The sequence below is a fragment of the Micrasema longulum genome, unplaced genomic scaffold (genome assembly GCF_059751315.1).
Source record: "Micrasema longulum isolate JH-2025_06_02 unplaced genomic scaffold, ASM5975131v1 h1tg000087l, whole genome shotgun sequence".
NCBI classification, from domain to species: Eukaryota; Metazoa; Arthropoda; class Insecta; order Trichoptera; family Brachycentridae; genus Micrasema; species Micrasema longulum.
In genome coordinates this window covers 1,139,397-1,153,978 of record NW_028277293.1, presented here as the reverse complement: position 1 = coordinate 1,153,978, position 14,582 = coordinate 1,139,397, and the positions used below count along the sequence as shown (strand labels likewise).

Sequence of the window (14,582 nt, the reverse complement as noted above, 5' to 3'; positions counted from 1 at the left end):
CAAGGATTTCTTTCAAAACTCACCCTAACTGGAAAAATGGTGCACGGCACTTCTTCAAACTCATCGCAGCAACTAGATATTTGCCAACAAAACTTAAAGCCAAAATAGATCCGGCAATTTAAAAAAAAAATGTAACTTCAAACACACTAAAATTTATTGTTCGCAATGCTGACTGACTTTAAACCACACATTCGTGATCTGGCAGCTTGCCGCGTTTTGAACGCCCGCAGCATTAAAGAAAACAAACTAAGATTTTTTAAATTTCCTACTTTAAAATTTGATGCATCATCTTACATTCATCGTATTGACTGGCAAGGTAATATTTTAATTAAACCACCAATATTGAAATTGGTATCTTATAAAGAGATTCAACTGTCGTCACTGTGCCTGCCATGTCACACTCAAGCAGTTGAAATAGTTGTAAAGACTGACAGAAGCTTCAGCCACATGGTACAGAAAATCTGAAAGAGAAAGCTTTTGAAACTCAGATAAAATCTCGAAGAGCCATGTCGAAAGTTGAAAGCAATAAGGATTTTGCAGCAATTAAAATATTTTTATGTTATGAAATAGTAAAAATATTTTTATTAATTCCATTTGTGCCAGCTTTTTTGTAAAAATTCAATGTTACTCATAAAATTTCTCCTAAATAATAAATTGCAAATAAATCAAACACAGCTGTGGCCCAGCTTAATATGCCTGTATATTATTACAAATATGTTTTTTGCTGATAAAATCATGCTTTTTTTACTTATTACCCTAGTGAGATAGTAAAAGCATATTTAAATTAATGTAATAAATTAATGTGCATATTGTAAGATAAATAATAATAATATTTATTAGGCATTAAGAAAAAAATACTCTTACATATTGGAAATAATATTAATACGATGCCCATTTACATTTAAAAGTATTTATATATAATCCCTAAGATAACAATGTTGTCTGTATAATTCCATTTTTTTTTTGTCGCATCTATCTATGTAGGTAAAGCCGTACTAAGATAGATACAAGTTGTACATTATGATGTGGTAACGGTAGGGTATCGTACCCACTGGCAACTCAGCAAGAAGCGATAGCAAGGCGATCCACGGTCGCTCGCTTAAATATTTTTATATTCACCCGAATGACAGCGGACCGCCCCGCTATCACCGCTCACTATACCTCCCACAAGTACATAATCATATACATAATCACATACATTTTCATATAAATAATCATGAGCACATAATCATATACACATATCTGCAATAAAAATGTATGTATAAATAAAAAAACTATGTTTTAATAGCATTGTGCCTTGTCCAAGAGCCACATGGCCACAGTTCTTGAAAACCTGAAAATATATAAAATATCAACATTTCATGCATTTTTAAATGGTGAAGGATACCTCATGATAAGTAATCATTGTGATAGTAAAGTTGTGGTCTCGTGGGTAGTCTGATGGACTCCGGACCAGAAGGTCTGAGGTTCGAACACCGCTCTACCACAATTTGTTTTCTAAGAGGTTTATTTATGACGCAAAGAAAATGACCCCGAAATATAAATATACATCGGTAAATCGCAAGACTGCTCATATTTTTTTAAAGACCTCTTCGAGGTTTTAATCCAGTAGATATTTATTTACAATGATTTAAATATACTCAAAATATTGTTAGCTAGAAAATTTATTTAATTATCTTGTACTTTTATAGTATCATCATTATCCCCCTTTCCGCACCCAATTGTAAATAGGTCACTGCATTTGGTTTACCAATGCAGTGACCTATTTACTTGAAGGTAAGGTAATCATTCTTACGCTTCAGGGGCAAGTTCTAGAGCAATGAAATATTGCTGTTGAAAAAACCTTTAAAATCAACATTTCACATAAAAACTGCCAGCAATTGAACCCAGAACCTCAAGAATGGTAGGCGAACGCATCAACCACTACACAACAAAATAACATATCTTATATTTAGATTTCCTAGCAGTATTAAAACAGCCGAAAACACTCGTATTTTTATTTCAAGCATAGAACTGTATTCTTCATTCGCCTTGTGTTATACTGTATGTTTGAACATTTCACTAAAAAATAACAGACGGAAATTGTCTAATTTGAGAAGAGAAAGAAATATAAATATGTAAAAAAGACAAATTTCCAGCTTTCTGTGAATTATATTTTCTGTTAAATGCCAAGGATTTTCTGTCAAGTTATTCGACAAGATTTAACGCTATGAGTTTTCCAGAAAATGCGACGCCAACGAATGACAGTAGCTTGAAATTAAATTAATATCACCAACACTCAGACGAAATGTATTTTTGTAAGTACAGACATTCACGAATGCCTCTCGGAATGTCACTTGAGCGAAATTCAATTACTTTATCTTTTAGTTTGAATACTTAACATTTCCGGAGGTAAAATCTACACTTTTTCTGTAGAAACGAAGATTTACCTTCAGATTTTTTAATTTTTTTTATTTATTGGGGATATCAACAGTAATACATGTAATAAAAATATAACAAATAACATATACAGAGAATAAAACCAATGACAGATATCCACAGAAATACATAAATACACGTACAATACATACTAGTGTGTTTGTGTGAGTGTAAGTGAGTGGGAGGGTGGGTGTGTGGGTGTTATATTGGAATGAGGGTGTCAGGTGTTGAAAATATAAATATATATATAAAATATTAAGAATTAGTGATAAAATTTAATAAAATAAAATAAAACTTTATTATTGAAACTAAGTATAAGACAAAAAAGTATGTTTTAAGACGCGCATTTTAAATGTTATTTTTTTACAATCAAATGGATCAATAAGGGGAAAGTTCAAATTATATTCACTAGCAAAACGTATTAGTGGAGAGTTCTGGGCATAGTTCGTACGAACTGCTGGCACATGAAATAGAGAGCTCGACGTGTGACGGGTGCGGTAGCCGGGGACATTTAATGATAACTCCGACAAAAGAGCCGGACTATCAAGGCGTCCACTGAGTATGTCATGAAGCACCCCCATGTCCAACAGTAGACAGATATTATGATTATATCACAACTCCTACGTTAAAGTAGAAAAAACTACTAATTTTATATTATTTAGCTAATCTTTTTATACCTCAGAGGCAGACGGATGCAAATTCAGAATTTGATGAAATGGCATTTCGATTTTCGCATCCAGTTTATGACCATGTCCATTGATTTTGAAGTAATTTAAGTTTAATAATGAAAAAACCAATTTAAACATACTGAAAATACAAATTAATGCTATAAATGATTAGAAATCACTTAGAGAAAGTAGATTTTTAAGGCTCTTGTTGAACATTTGACGTTTGTATTTGCCTCTGAGGTACAGATTTTAATAAGGAAACACAACAAAATTTATATAAATAAATAAGTAGGTTTTAAAAGTGGTAAAAAAATTAAATGTATTTCCTTCACGTCTCAACAGAGCGACCGATTGCTGTATTTTTATTGCATTGAGATAGCCGGAGAGAAAATTAACAGTAAGTCAACAATAAGCAACATCTTTATAAATTTATATAAGGCAATGTTCGAATGGTTGTCCTCGACGGACTGAAAAACTGCCGGATCGATTCACGGGCGGTTTTCAGATAAATGTACATCTTTGCCGCGAGAAGGTTTGTAGCTCATGAAATCTTCAATTTATTAAGTACAAAAAAAGTTAGGAGGGTGAATAATTTTTTTTATTCATTACCGGGTTGCATTCGCCGAGAATGCGGATACAAAAAAAGGTATAGATGTTTTTTTTATGTTTAAAAAAGTATGTTTTTGAATGTTTACAGACAACATTCGTTTTTTTATGGATCCCAATCAGATTATTTCATTGAATTCCCTACAATTTCTACCCATTTATTTCTTTTTACTGGATTTTTGGTTATACTAAAATAATATCAACTGACATTTTAGACATTTTTGAAAATCGCATTACTGACTAAAGTGCATCTCTGGGCAGAGTTTGACATTTGCTAAACGAATTCTTTATTTTAAAATAATCGATAATTTTTTGTTTTGGAATTCAAACATAAACAAGTACTTAGGTACCAACTTAAACTCAATACTTGAATATCTATTACTTTTAGATTTGGAATTCAATCATAAACAAGTACCTACTTACCAATGAAAAGTTACAACATCTTTTTTACGTTTATTCGAACGGTTTTTACTAAAGGTTTTTTCGAAATTTTTTGTAAGTATACTTAATATGTTTAATCTTAAGAGGAAACGCGGTCTGAATTTTCTTTATACAAACGTATTCACGTATTTTCTCTCTGAATTATGACACTAGAGAAATGTTTTTTTTACAATAACAACAACAAACTATCACGCCGCTTCCTTGTAAGGGTAGGCAGAGAGGATATAACGCCACAACACTCTACCTTTGCATTCAGATCTCGCTTCCTCTACATTCATAGATCTTCTTATGCACGCACGCCGATTATTCTGACTTTTACCATGTACTTGTTGGATTAAGTCATGCCATGTCTTTCTCGGTCTTCCTCTATTTCTGCATCCATGAACATTCGCATTGTAAATATTTTTAGCCGTTATTTTGTTGTCCATTCGCTCTACATGTCCAAACCAGGGCAGAGCTCTTTTTTTACACATTATAGATATTTACCATTGGCGTGTCCCTATATTATTTCTTTTTTTTTTAATAGTTTATAATGGGAACTGGAAACATCAAAACCCGTAAAAAGCACGCAAAACATACCGGCACAGAAAATAAAAAATTACAAAATCGGTTCAGTTTTGAGGTGCGGAAAACGGTACAGCGAAACGTCGATTTTGTCCATTCTAACAAAAGGTTTGACATGCAGTAAAGTTGTCTTTTTCGCACAGTATCGGGGAGGCATCTGCAAGACAGTGACAGGAAAATAATGTTCGTACACCTATTTATCAAAATTCTCTGTCATCACAATTTATCTAAACCGAAACACAAAAAAATAATGGATACGTACATTTCTAATTTGAACTAAATACAATTACTGATAACAAACTTTTAATTGTGTTCATTTGATATATATAGCTAGAACTAAAATCCAGCAATAGCAAAGCATTGCCAGGTTCAGCTCGTTATAATATAAAAATAAATAGGCGGTAAGGTGTGATGTCATAAATAATCAATTTTAAATTAATTCATTGAATTTCTTTAATGAACTTGCTTTATCTATGGAGGTGGTCGGCTGTGTGGTGTAGTGGTCAGCGCGTTTGCATGCCTTGCAAGAGGTCTCGGGTTCGATTCCCGACATGGTTGATGCGAAATATTGATTTAAAACAGTGTTTTAACACTAGAGTATTTAATAGTCCCTGGACTGGCCTCTGAAGCGTAAGTTTTTCCATCATTTTCCCTTTGTGTAATCAAATTAATCAAGGTGTAGAAAAAGAATGAATGAATCTATGGTTAGTTAGGTTTTGGTAAGTAGGATTTTGTGGAAATAATAACAATGCTTCTTCACCATAGACCAACGGATTATCGTATTTATTTCATAGCGATAGTTGGAAGACCAAGTGACTTTTAATTCCGATAAAATCGGGAATTTTTTTATTGATGTACAAGAACTCTTCTTGATAAACAACACAATTAATTCATTTCCTAAATAATTTCTCCTTAATACCACGAAAGCTTAGCCGCGCGGAAAAGCTAGTAGGTAGTAGAATGCATTTAGCTTTTAGAATAACGGGATGGACCTGAAATATTTATTCATTTATTTACATACATAAGTTTATTGTACATTATTTGAGACATAAGTCTAAGCTCCATGGGACTAAAAGTCTTGTGTTGAGATGGGAGCAATTAGTTAACACAGACACATGAGTATATCACCACAAATATGTTCATTTTTATATTTTTGTACCTTTTACATTATTTTTATCTAACTTTTTCTTTTCTTATTCTTTAAATTTAAATTTATCTTGTTTCTATTAACTTTGTTTTTACAACTGTATATAAGTATATGTATTTTATTTTATTTGCAACTTCTAAGTGCCTAACAATTGTTCATTGCTTTTATTTTGATACCGATAATGTACTTAATCAATAGCTTACACCACTGTGGAAAATTTTTATTGACAGTTTTCACAATTTTCGTTTATATGTATTCTTATTTTCTGTATAAAAATAAATAAATATAGGATCAGAAAAATAATTTAAAAAAAACATATATATGGTACATTAATATGGTAAACAGTAAACTCAAACATTCGGAAAATCATCGAGGAGTTTCCTACTCAAATCCCTCCCACTTAGGAAAATCCTGTCCTTAGCTCCTTTCTTGAAAATAGTTTTTGTCCTTGAGAGTTAAATACGCTCTTCCAAAATATTGAACGCTCTCGGTGCGATAAATATTGATTTTAAAGGTTGTCTGAACTGAAATACTTAATTGTTACTAGGCTGGTACCTGAAGCACAAGACTAATCACCTTTCCTTAATTTAAAAGATGATTATAATTCGCTACATTTTGTTTAATAATGTAGTGCCCTGTGAACCAGTGGGTGCAGAAAGGGGAATTATGATAATAAATATATATTTAACAAAATACACGTACGTGCGTGAGTTAAACATCTTAACCACTACACCATGGAGGCCACCTCATTGATAAATATATATTATAAAATACTTATTAACTCTTAAAAGACTGTGGTAAATAATCCCTTTTCGCGCGGTGATGTAACATCGTGTTACCAAAACCAAAGTCGGAATTTTCTAACAACAGACATTTGAAAAAAAACAACATGGAGACACACACTTTACTAATTCCTTTCCATAATTTTAATAAATAAACATATAATTTAGCCCTTTTATAGCAAAAAAAAAACATAAATTCGCCACTTATAATTCGCGCGTGCGTCCCCAATCACTGTCACAACAACCGACTAAATTTGTTTCACACAACACCGGCTATGGTGGCTACAGAACAGCGTCTCTATCTTCCTTGTTATGTGTTATATCTTCGTGCTTTCTCTAATACAGATGTATTGCTGTATTTGCGAACATCATTCTTCAGGTAGCAAGGTTAAATATTTTTTGTAAAAAAATCCAGCATAGTCATACAAATTTTACTTTCCGAATCCGATGTGAAAATGTCCATTTAAAAATTACAAAAAATACGAAATATAGAGATCCGTGAACTATGCAGGGCTGAGACATACATTATCGACAGAATCAAGAAAGGGGTGCTGCGTTGGTTTGGACATGTAGAGCGAATGGACAGCGAAAGAACGGCTAAAGATCAACGATGCGAATGTTGATGAATGTAGAAAACGAGGAACGCCGAGAAAAACATAGCACGGTCAAGTGCATCAAATACTTGAAGGTGGTCATGTCAAGAGTAGGAATAATCAGCGTGAGTGTATGAAAGGAAGCGAGGTATGTGTGCAAAGACGTAGTGATATTAAGTTGTATCCTCTCTGCCTACTCCTACGAGAAAACAGCGTGATTGTTTGTTTCATTAATAATATTTGATTTTATTAATTTTCAATAGATAGCATTTATTTTATTCCGCATAAAGAATACTTAATTCTACTAACTTAACAACGATGCGATGTATGTATGTAAACAGTCGTTTAATACAAATACTTAACAGTAAATATCCTCTTAACTACATAATCACACCACAGCGCGGAGATAAAACGTTTCTTAAGTGCGTTAATTTATCTCCTCGACAGAAATATATATTATATTAAGCTCGAAACAAAACAAAGGGAAAAAATAACAAGCCACAATACCAAAATAAACCAGAGAAAGAAAAATACCCTTAATTTATGAAATAGTTTTGGTAGCGGGTTTTTAATTTATTTTTTAAGCCTTCGCGATGTCTGCATGGCCGCGGAGTAGTCCGTGAATTTTAATATTTTATTCAAGAAGCAAATTTATGGGAAGTGAAAATTCAGCTTTAGAGGAAAGTTTACATAACAGGTGCACCACCATTTTGTTTTCTAGAGAATAAATATTACAAACTTTGGAATATTCCTCAAACCGTAATTTTTACAGGGTTTCATAATGGATTGTCACGATAAACACCGCTAGTTTATGTGTTAGTGTAAGTGTGTTTTTAAAAATTGCTATCTCTAGAAAAAAACAAATTAATTTCGTTCTTCCTGTTCAATTTCTTATTACAAAACCTTAATTTATTCATTAACAAATTACAACAGAGATGAAAAACATTAAAAATAAGGTAATACGAAGTCTAGGCATCTACAGGGCTTGTGACTGTGGGCTGTGTAACATTCACCATTCTGCCCATACTTAAACATCTTTATTCCTTCAATTCTTTCATCTGTTGATGTTTGTGAAATTAATTACATGAACCTATTATTTTTATGCCAAATGTTTTTGAATTTTGCAAGCAGAAGAAGTTTATCAGCTTTATTTATAACTGTTTCATAGATATTGTGTGCACTTGAAACCTTTTATTTTTATTTTTAACTGTTTCTGAAATTTTACAAGGACATGAGGCTCATTTTTTTTAAATAAATTTATTGCAACAAAGGGAAAACATTTTTAAGAGTGGAATATATAAGTCTAGGCATTTACAGGGCTTATGTCCTGTCGTTGGCTAGTTTAAGTGGCCAGTTTACACACTGTGTAATATTTGCCATTCTGCCTGTGTTTAATTATTCACATACATAATGTTTGATACCCCTGATCTACTGAAATTGATTTCATTCTATGTACCACCTAGATTAAGCAGAACATCTACAATATTTTATTGTCAAAATTCTCGAACGGTAGCTCAATATAACTCACCTATTGTTAGATTACAGAATACCGGGAATGAATATGCATCACATTTTGATATATTTAGTTTATCTCTGCCTAACTTAAAAAATAAAGTTACCAACATATTTTTATCAAAAAGAGCAAATCATCTTCAGAAGATTGGGTTGGAATAGTTATAATTTGATTGATTAATGTATTTTGTTATTGTATAATTTCTTTAAAATATATATGTATTTCAAGTAATTAATAATGTGTATATTACGAGTATATTAATATTTCATACTCGATTTTTTTTATTTTTAATATTTTTATTTCTAAGCACTCTTTATACCACATATATGTAAATGGCAGAAATGCCGTATATAAATAAATAAATAAATATTCTCAACTTTTCCATCTGTTGACTTTTATAAAGTAAAAGAGCTGAAACCTTTTTCATGCGGGTGATATTCATCCGGCTGAACCAAATCACCTACTAGGCAACGCCTGAAAACAATTTTCCAATTTTCACACTTCTTCTTTTACTAGTTAGTCGATTCAACAATGTTTTGAGTGTGTCAAAATGATTGCACAGTTGTTCAGCTATTAATTTGTTGCAACAGAGGGAAAACATTTTTGAGAAGGGATTATGGAAGTCTAAGCATTTAAATGACTTATGACCATTATTGTGTGTTATTAGTATAAGTGGCTTATTATTTTTATATACAACTGTTTCAGATATTTTGCAAGCACATGAAGCCAAACCTAAAAAGGTTGCCTCTCTCATTGGAATCGAAGGAGGACACAGTATTGGTAACTCTTTAGGAATTTTGCGAATGTTTTACGATGTCGGTGTGAGATACCTCTCTCTGACACATAACTGCAATACATTATGGTGAGTGTATTCTTATTGACAATAGTTTAAGCATGTTTTATCGTTACAAAATTCGACATTAACACTTTAAGCACCGGCCGAATACACATAGAATTTACCCTGTGCCCGGCCCATTTTTGTGAAAACTGATGCTTTGTGAAGGGTTTTTTAAAGTGTCATAATTATGAAAATACTGCGTTGATTTCATTGAAACTTATCATATTTATTTTAAACAATTTAACAAGCCTTTTTTGTATGATAGTTTGCCAACATTAGCTCTCACGGAGAGCCACATTGCAATATTCGCACATATACAGGGTCTTACTCTTTTTTGTGCTTTGTATCCCGGAGTCGTGTAAACGCGTGATTATAATAACCATGTGTTGTGTCCCGGTTCCGTGTTAACACATGGTTTACTAGCAGTAAAAAAGTAGTAATAAAAGTCACTAGATGTCAACAACATCCACTTTTTTATAGAGCTGGTAAAACACGTAAAAACACGAGACCGGGACACAACGTGTGGTTAAATATTAACGTGAAAACACGGCTCCGGGATACAAAGTGTTAAAAAACCATAGGGGGGGATAGCGGGTTTTGGAAATAGACGATTCATTTTTCAATTTTTTTGTCGTCTTCGTGATGTAATGGGCAGCGCGTTTGCCTACCATGCAAGAGGTCTCGGGTTCGATTCCCGATATGGTTCACAATGAAATATTTATTAAAAAATGGGGTTTTTACACTAGCATATTTCATAGTCCCTGGACTGGTACCTGAGCGTAAGACTGATCATCTTACCTTCATGTAACATAAAGTGATCAAGATACGCCGTAATTGGTGTACGAATGTTGTGCCCTATGCACCATAAGGTGCGGAAAGGGAATGATGATGATGATAATGATTCTATTGTAACAGAGAAGGAAATATTTATTAACTGTATTAACATATTACAACAGAGATTAAGAACAGTTTAGAGAAGGTAATATAGAAGTCTAGGCATCCTAAAGGCCTTTGACTTGTCATTGGCAGGTTTAAGTAGCCACTTTACACACTGTGTAATATTCACCATTCTGCCTATGTTTGAACATTCTCATTTCCTCAACTTTTTCATTTGTTGACTTCCTGGGGAGCTGTTAATATTAACATATAACAACAGAGATAAAGAACATTTTAGAGAAGGGAATATGGAAGACTAAGCATCGACGGGGCTTATGACCTGTCATTGGCTAGTTTAAGTGGCCACTTTACACCATGTGTAATATTTACCATTCTGGCCATATTTAAACATATATATTCCTTAGATTTCATCTGTTGATGTTTGTGAAGTTAAAGAGCTGAAACTTTTTGCGTTGCCTAGTATGTCGGTGATATAATTTAATTAGATGAATCTCACCCGCATAAATAAATTGACAAAAATTGACAATCGGACTCTCCAAACCCACGGAATTTCAAAATTCCCGTTTTTTTCTGAACACACCTCGTATACAAACACTGGATTCAACCCTCATGATATAGATGGAAAACTTCTTTGTAAATGGAATATTGAAGTTACATCTACTGCCCTTGTGACCTGTCATTTGCAAACCGGTTGATGCTACAACATGTGTCGAGTGATCACTTAAATCATCCAATGACAGTTCCCTTAAGGTTTGCGGGCTAGAAAGAGCAGAATGTTTATATTTACTTATATTTATAATTCCAATATTTTAGAGCACATTATTATATGCACCGAGGTACTCGTATATTAATTACTTAAGAGGAAATACGGTGGCAGAGAAATTTGACAAATAGATATTTGAACACAGTTTTTCTATCAGCCTCTCGCAAATGCCTCCCCGATATTTTTCAAAAAAGACAAATGCGCGTCGGTCTGCTTATCTACAAAATCAAAGTCTCGTTGTCCCGTTTTCCGCACCCTAAAACTGAACCGTTATGTTTATTAAAACTGAAAAATGAAAATTTTCAGTGTCAGCACCTACGAGTATTTTGTTTTTTAAAATTAATTATTATATTTATAAAACATAAGTCAGAAAACGGCAGATCAAACTGAGCGGTTTTATGGGTTTTCGGGTGGTTCTCAAAACTGAACCCGTTTTATATCTTTTTTTTTGAAATTTTATATAAAAGATTTTTTTTGTCGGAATTATTTCTGTTTTTCAAAATCATTTATCATTTTTGCATACCATACGTCCAAAGATGACAGATAAAACTGGAGGCTTTATGTGTTTTTGGACGGTCTAGCTCGTATAAGAAACAATTTATCAAAATAGCAAAGCAATAGAGACGCCGATCGTAAATATCCTTAGCAAAAGCCTATCAAAAGGGGTGGATCATTTCCATGCTAGGATTACTAGTTTTAGACTCTTCTTCTCCATGTATTGTGACGTTTATAGGTGATTTAGTTGCTTTTGTTTTTATTGTCTTTATGAATTACGTCTTTATATGTATGTACCTTTAAATTTTGTATTTTACTTTTTTACATTAAAAAAAATACTCATAATAATATGAGTATATAAATACATTGTGATTTGAAGATGTAGCGTAATGTACTACATTGCCGGTGAAACTGAAATACCATGTAACTATCAATCAATTTTTTTGGCAGAGAACCTAAAAAGCGTTCTGTTAATATATTACTTAGAATTTTATTCCATCAAAAATACCGCAGGAGTATCAAAAAAACTATTATTACTAAGAATAAAAATAGCAATAATTTAAAACAAACGGTTTCCCTTTAGCAAAATTATTTGAGTAAAAAACAGGTAACGCGGTATTGCAGTATCACCGACGAAATATCGAGCCATAACCGGCAGAACAACGTAAGCGACAAATAGTGAATTGTGCAGGAGAAGATTTTTTTCTGTTCCATGTATATTTTTTTTATTCGGTAAATGGGATTTATATGGTTGGTTACTACCAATACTGAAATGACAGTCAAGTTGTTTAAATACCTTCCGCTTTTAGGATAGTGGCGATAACGCTGTTTTGCCTATAGGTGCGAGCTAGCGTAACCGACTACATTGTCATTGGTTACGTTATTTTGCTTATCTTAAAAATAATATGTCTTTTTAAGAGTATAAATATATTTTTTTAAGATTGGAATGATGCGGAGTAATACATAGAAAACTATAATTGGCTTATAATATGGGTTTATTTGAAAAATTCGTATTTTTTTAATGACTGTTGTTTTCTTTTAATAAATGAAATAAATAAAAATAAATATTATTAAATGTGGCAGGTGAATTTTATAGAGCTTTGATGTTTTTAACACTTGTGCAAGGGGCCATTAGGAACACTTTTCCTTAAAAAAACGCAATTCGCCAAAAATTTCGCTAACGTTATTCTGCCGATTATGGTTCGATATATTATTTTTAATTAATAACCTGTGTAAATGCCTAAAGTTTTGTATCCCCTTTTTAAAGAGGTTCTTTCTTATCTTAGTACGTACCTTTAAATATCTTTCATTTTAAAAACCTTTTTTTTATACATAAATATTTGCGATCTTATAATGTACCTAAATATTTCAATTTTCTTAATTTCGTAAAAAAAACTTTTAAATAATTGGAATCAAGTTATGGTCGACGAGGATTCAAACCTCGGACTCTTAATTCATGAGTCCGCGACATAACGGCAGAACGACAACCCGGTACTTAATTATTAGTGATTATTTACTTTTTGTAATGAATTTTTTTTTTTCACTCTTAGGGCGGATTCGTCAAGTGATAAGGAAACTCTAGGAGGATTGAACGATTTTGGCGAAGTAAGTTTTTTTTATTTATTACCTAATAAATAAATTAAAGTACACGCATTTTAATTGAAAGATAATATTTGACAAATATTTTCAACAATGATGGAGAAATTCGTGGTGCGTTGTGATAGGAAAAACGACGTCTAGGATGTTAAAAGGCTTATAACCTGTTATTGGCAGGCGCCACAAAATGGAAAAAAAAATAGAAATGGTAATTACACAAGTGAACAAATGAAGTTTTTATAACAGTTTTTGCGTATGCCAATATTTATTTAGTTGTGTATTTTTGTTTAGTTTGTAAATAAATTTAAATGTAACACTGTAAAATAATTAACACACATTTACCATACTTAAATTCATCAATAAATCAATTCATTTCTTATCTCTATCGTCTATCAGTAGAGATGCCCTTTCACGCTATTTCAAAGAACAAAAGCGTTGCAAATTTTTGGTTTCTTTTTTGGTTCAACAACAGATGTGTAATAAAAGATTTCGTCGCTGCGCTTGAGGTTCTCGGCCTGAGTACCTACTGCCTGTCGTTTTCCTGCAAGCCATTGATAACTTTGTGATTGATAATTCTAAAAGCCTATTCATTTTTACAAGAATTTCCAAATAAACAAACCAGCCGCGTGATACCCGATGCAGAATAGCCTATTTTACACATATCATATTAATCTCAACGTCACGGTAAAATTATAGTAGACTGATATTTATAAGATTTGTTGGTGCATATTTAAAATTGATAATGTTTATAATATAATCAATAAAAACGCCTCAATTAATCTATTATTAAAAAAATAAAATATCAGCGTTATAATTTACCCAAGTATAAAAATTTTCGAAATCATTTAAAACGAGGTGTAAATAACTCACTTATTCGAATATGAAAATCAAGTTGGGGTAGAGTGGGGTTCAAGCCTGGCACCTTTGATCCGTGAGTCCACAACACTAGCCACGGGACCACAACCTGATTCAAATAATATAGTTAAACTTAACTAAAGAGATTTAAATGATAATTTTTTCAAAGTCATTATTTTAATTTGGCGAGTACTCTCAGGTAAAAATCCTGCAAAAATAAATCGAGTGGAGATCATCTCATGGTGTAGTTATTGCGTTTGCCAGACATTAAATAAGCAAATGATTGTAAAACAATAAATATCGATTAATGAATTTTAAAAGCTTAATTTTTCTTAAAAACATTTTCTTTCAATTATTTATTTTTACATCGACGAAGGATAAAATAATTAAAAAATCTTATTTCATT

At 32.2% G+C, this 14,582-nt stretch overlaps 1 protein-coding gene across 1 annotated transcript in view; it reads left to right on the top strand.

Annotated features, from left to right (window-relative positions):
* LOC148284816 (dipeptidase 1-like) overlaps positions 1–14,582 on the top strand; it is a 148,730-nt gene that overhangs the window by 72,426 nt on the left and 61,722 nt on the right. The window contains exons 5-6 of the mRNA XM_088234729.1: positions 9,438–9,594; positions 13,276–13,330. Of these exons, the coding sequence (XP_088090855.1) occupies positions 9,438–9,594; positions 13,276–13,330 (212 nt within the window). The remainder of the gene's footprint in view (positions 1–9,437; positions 9,595–13,275; positions 13,331–14,582) is intronic.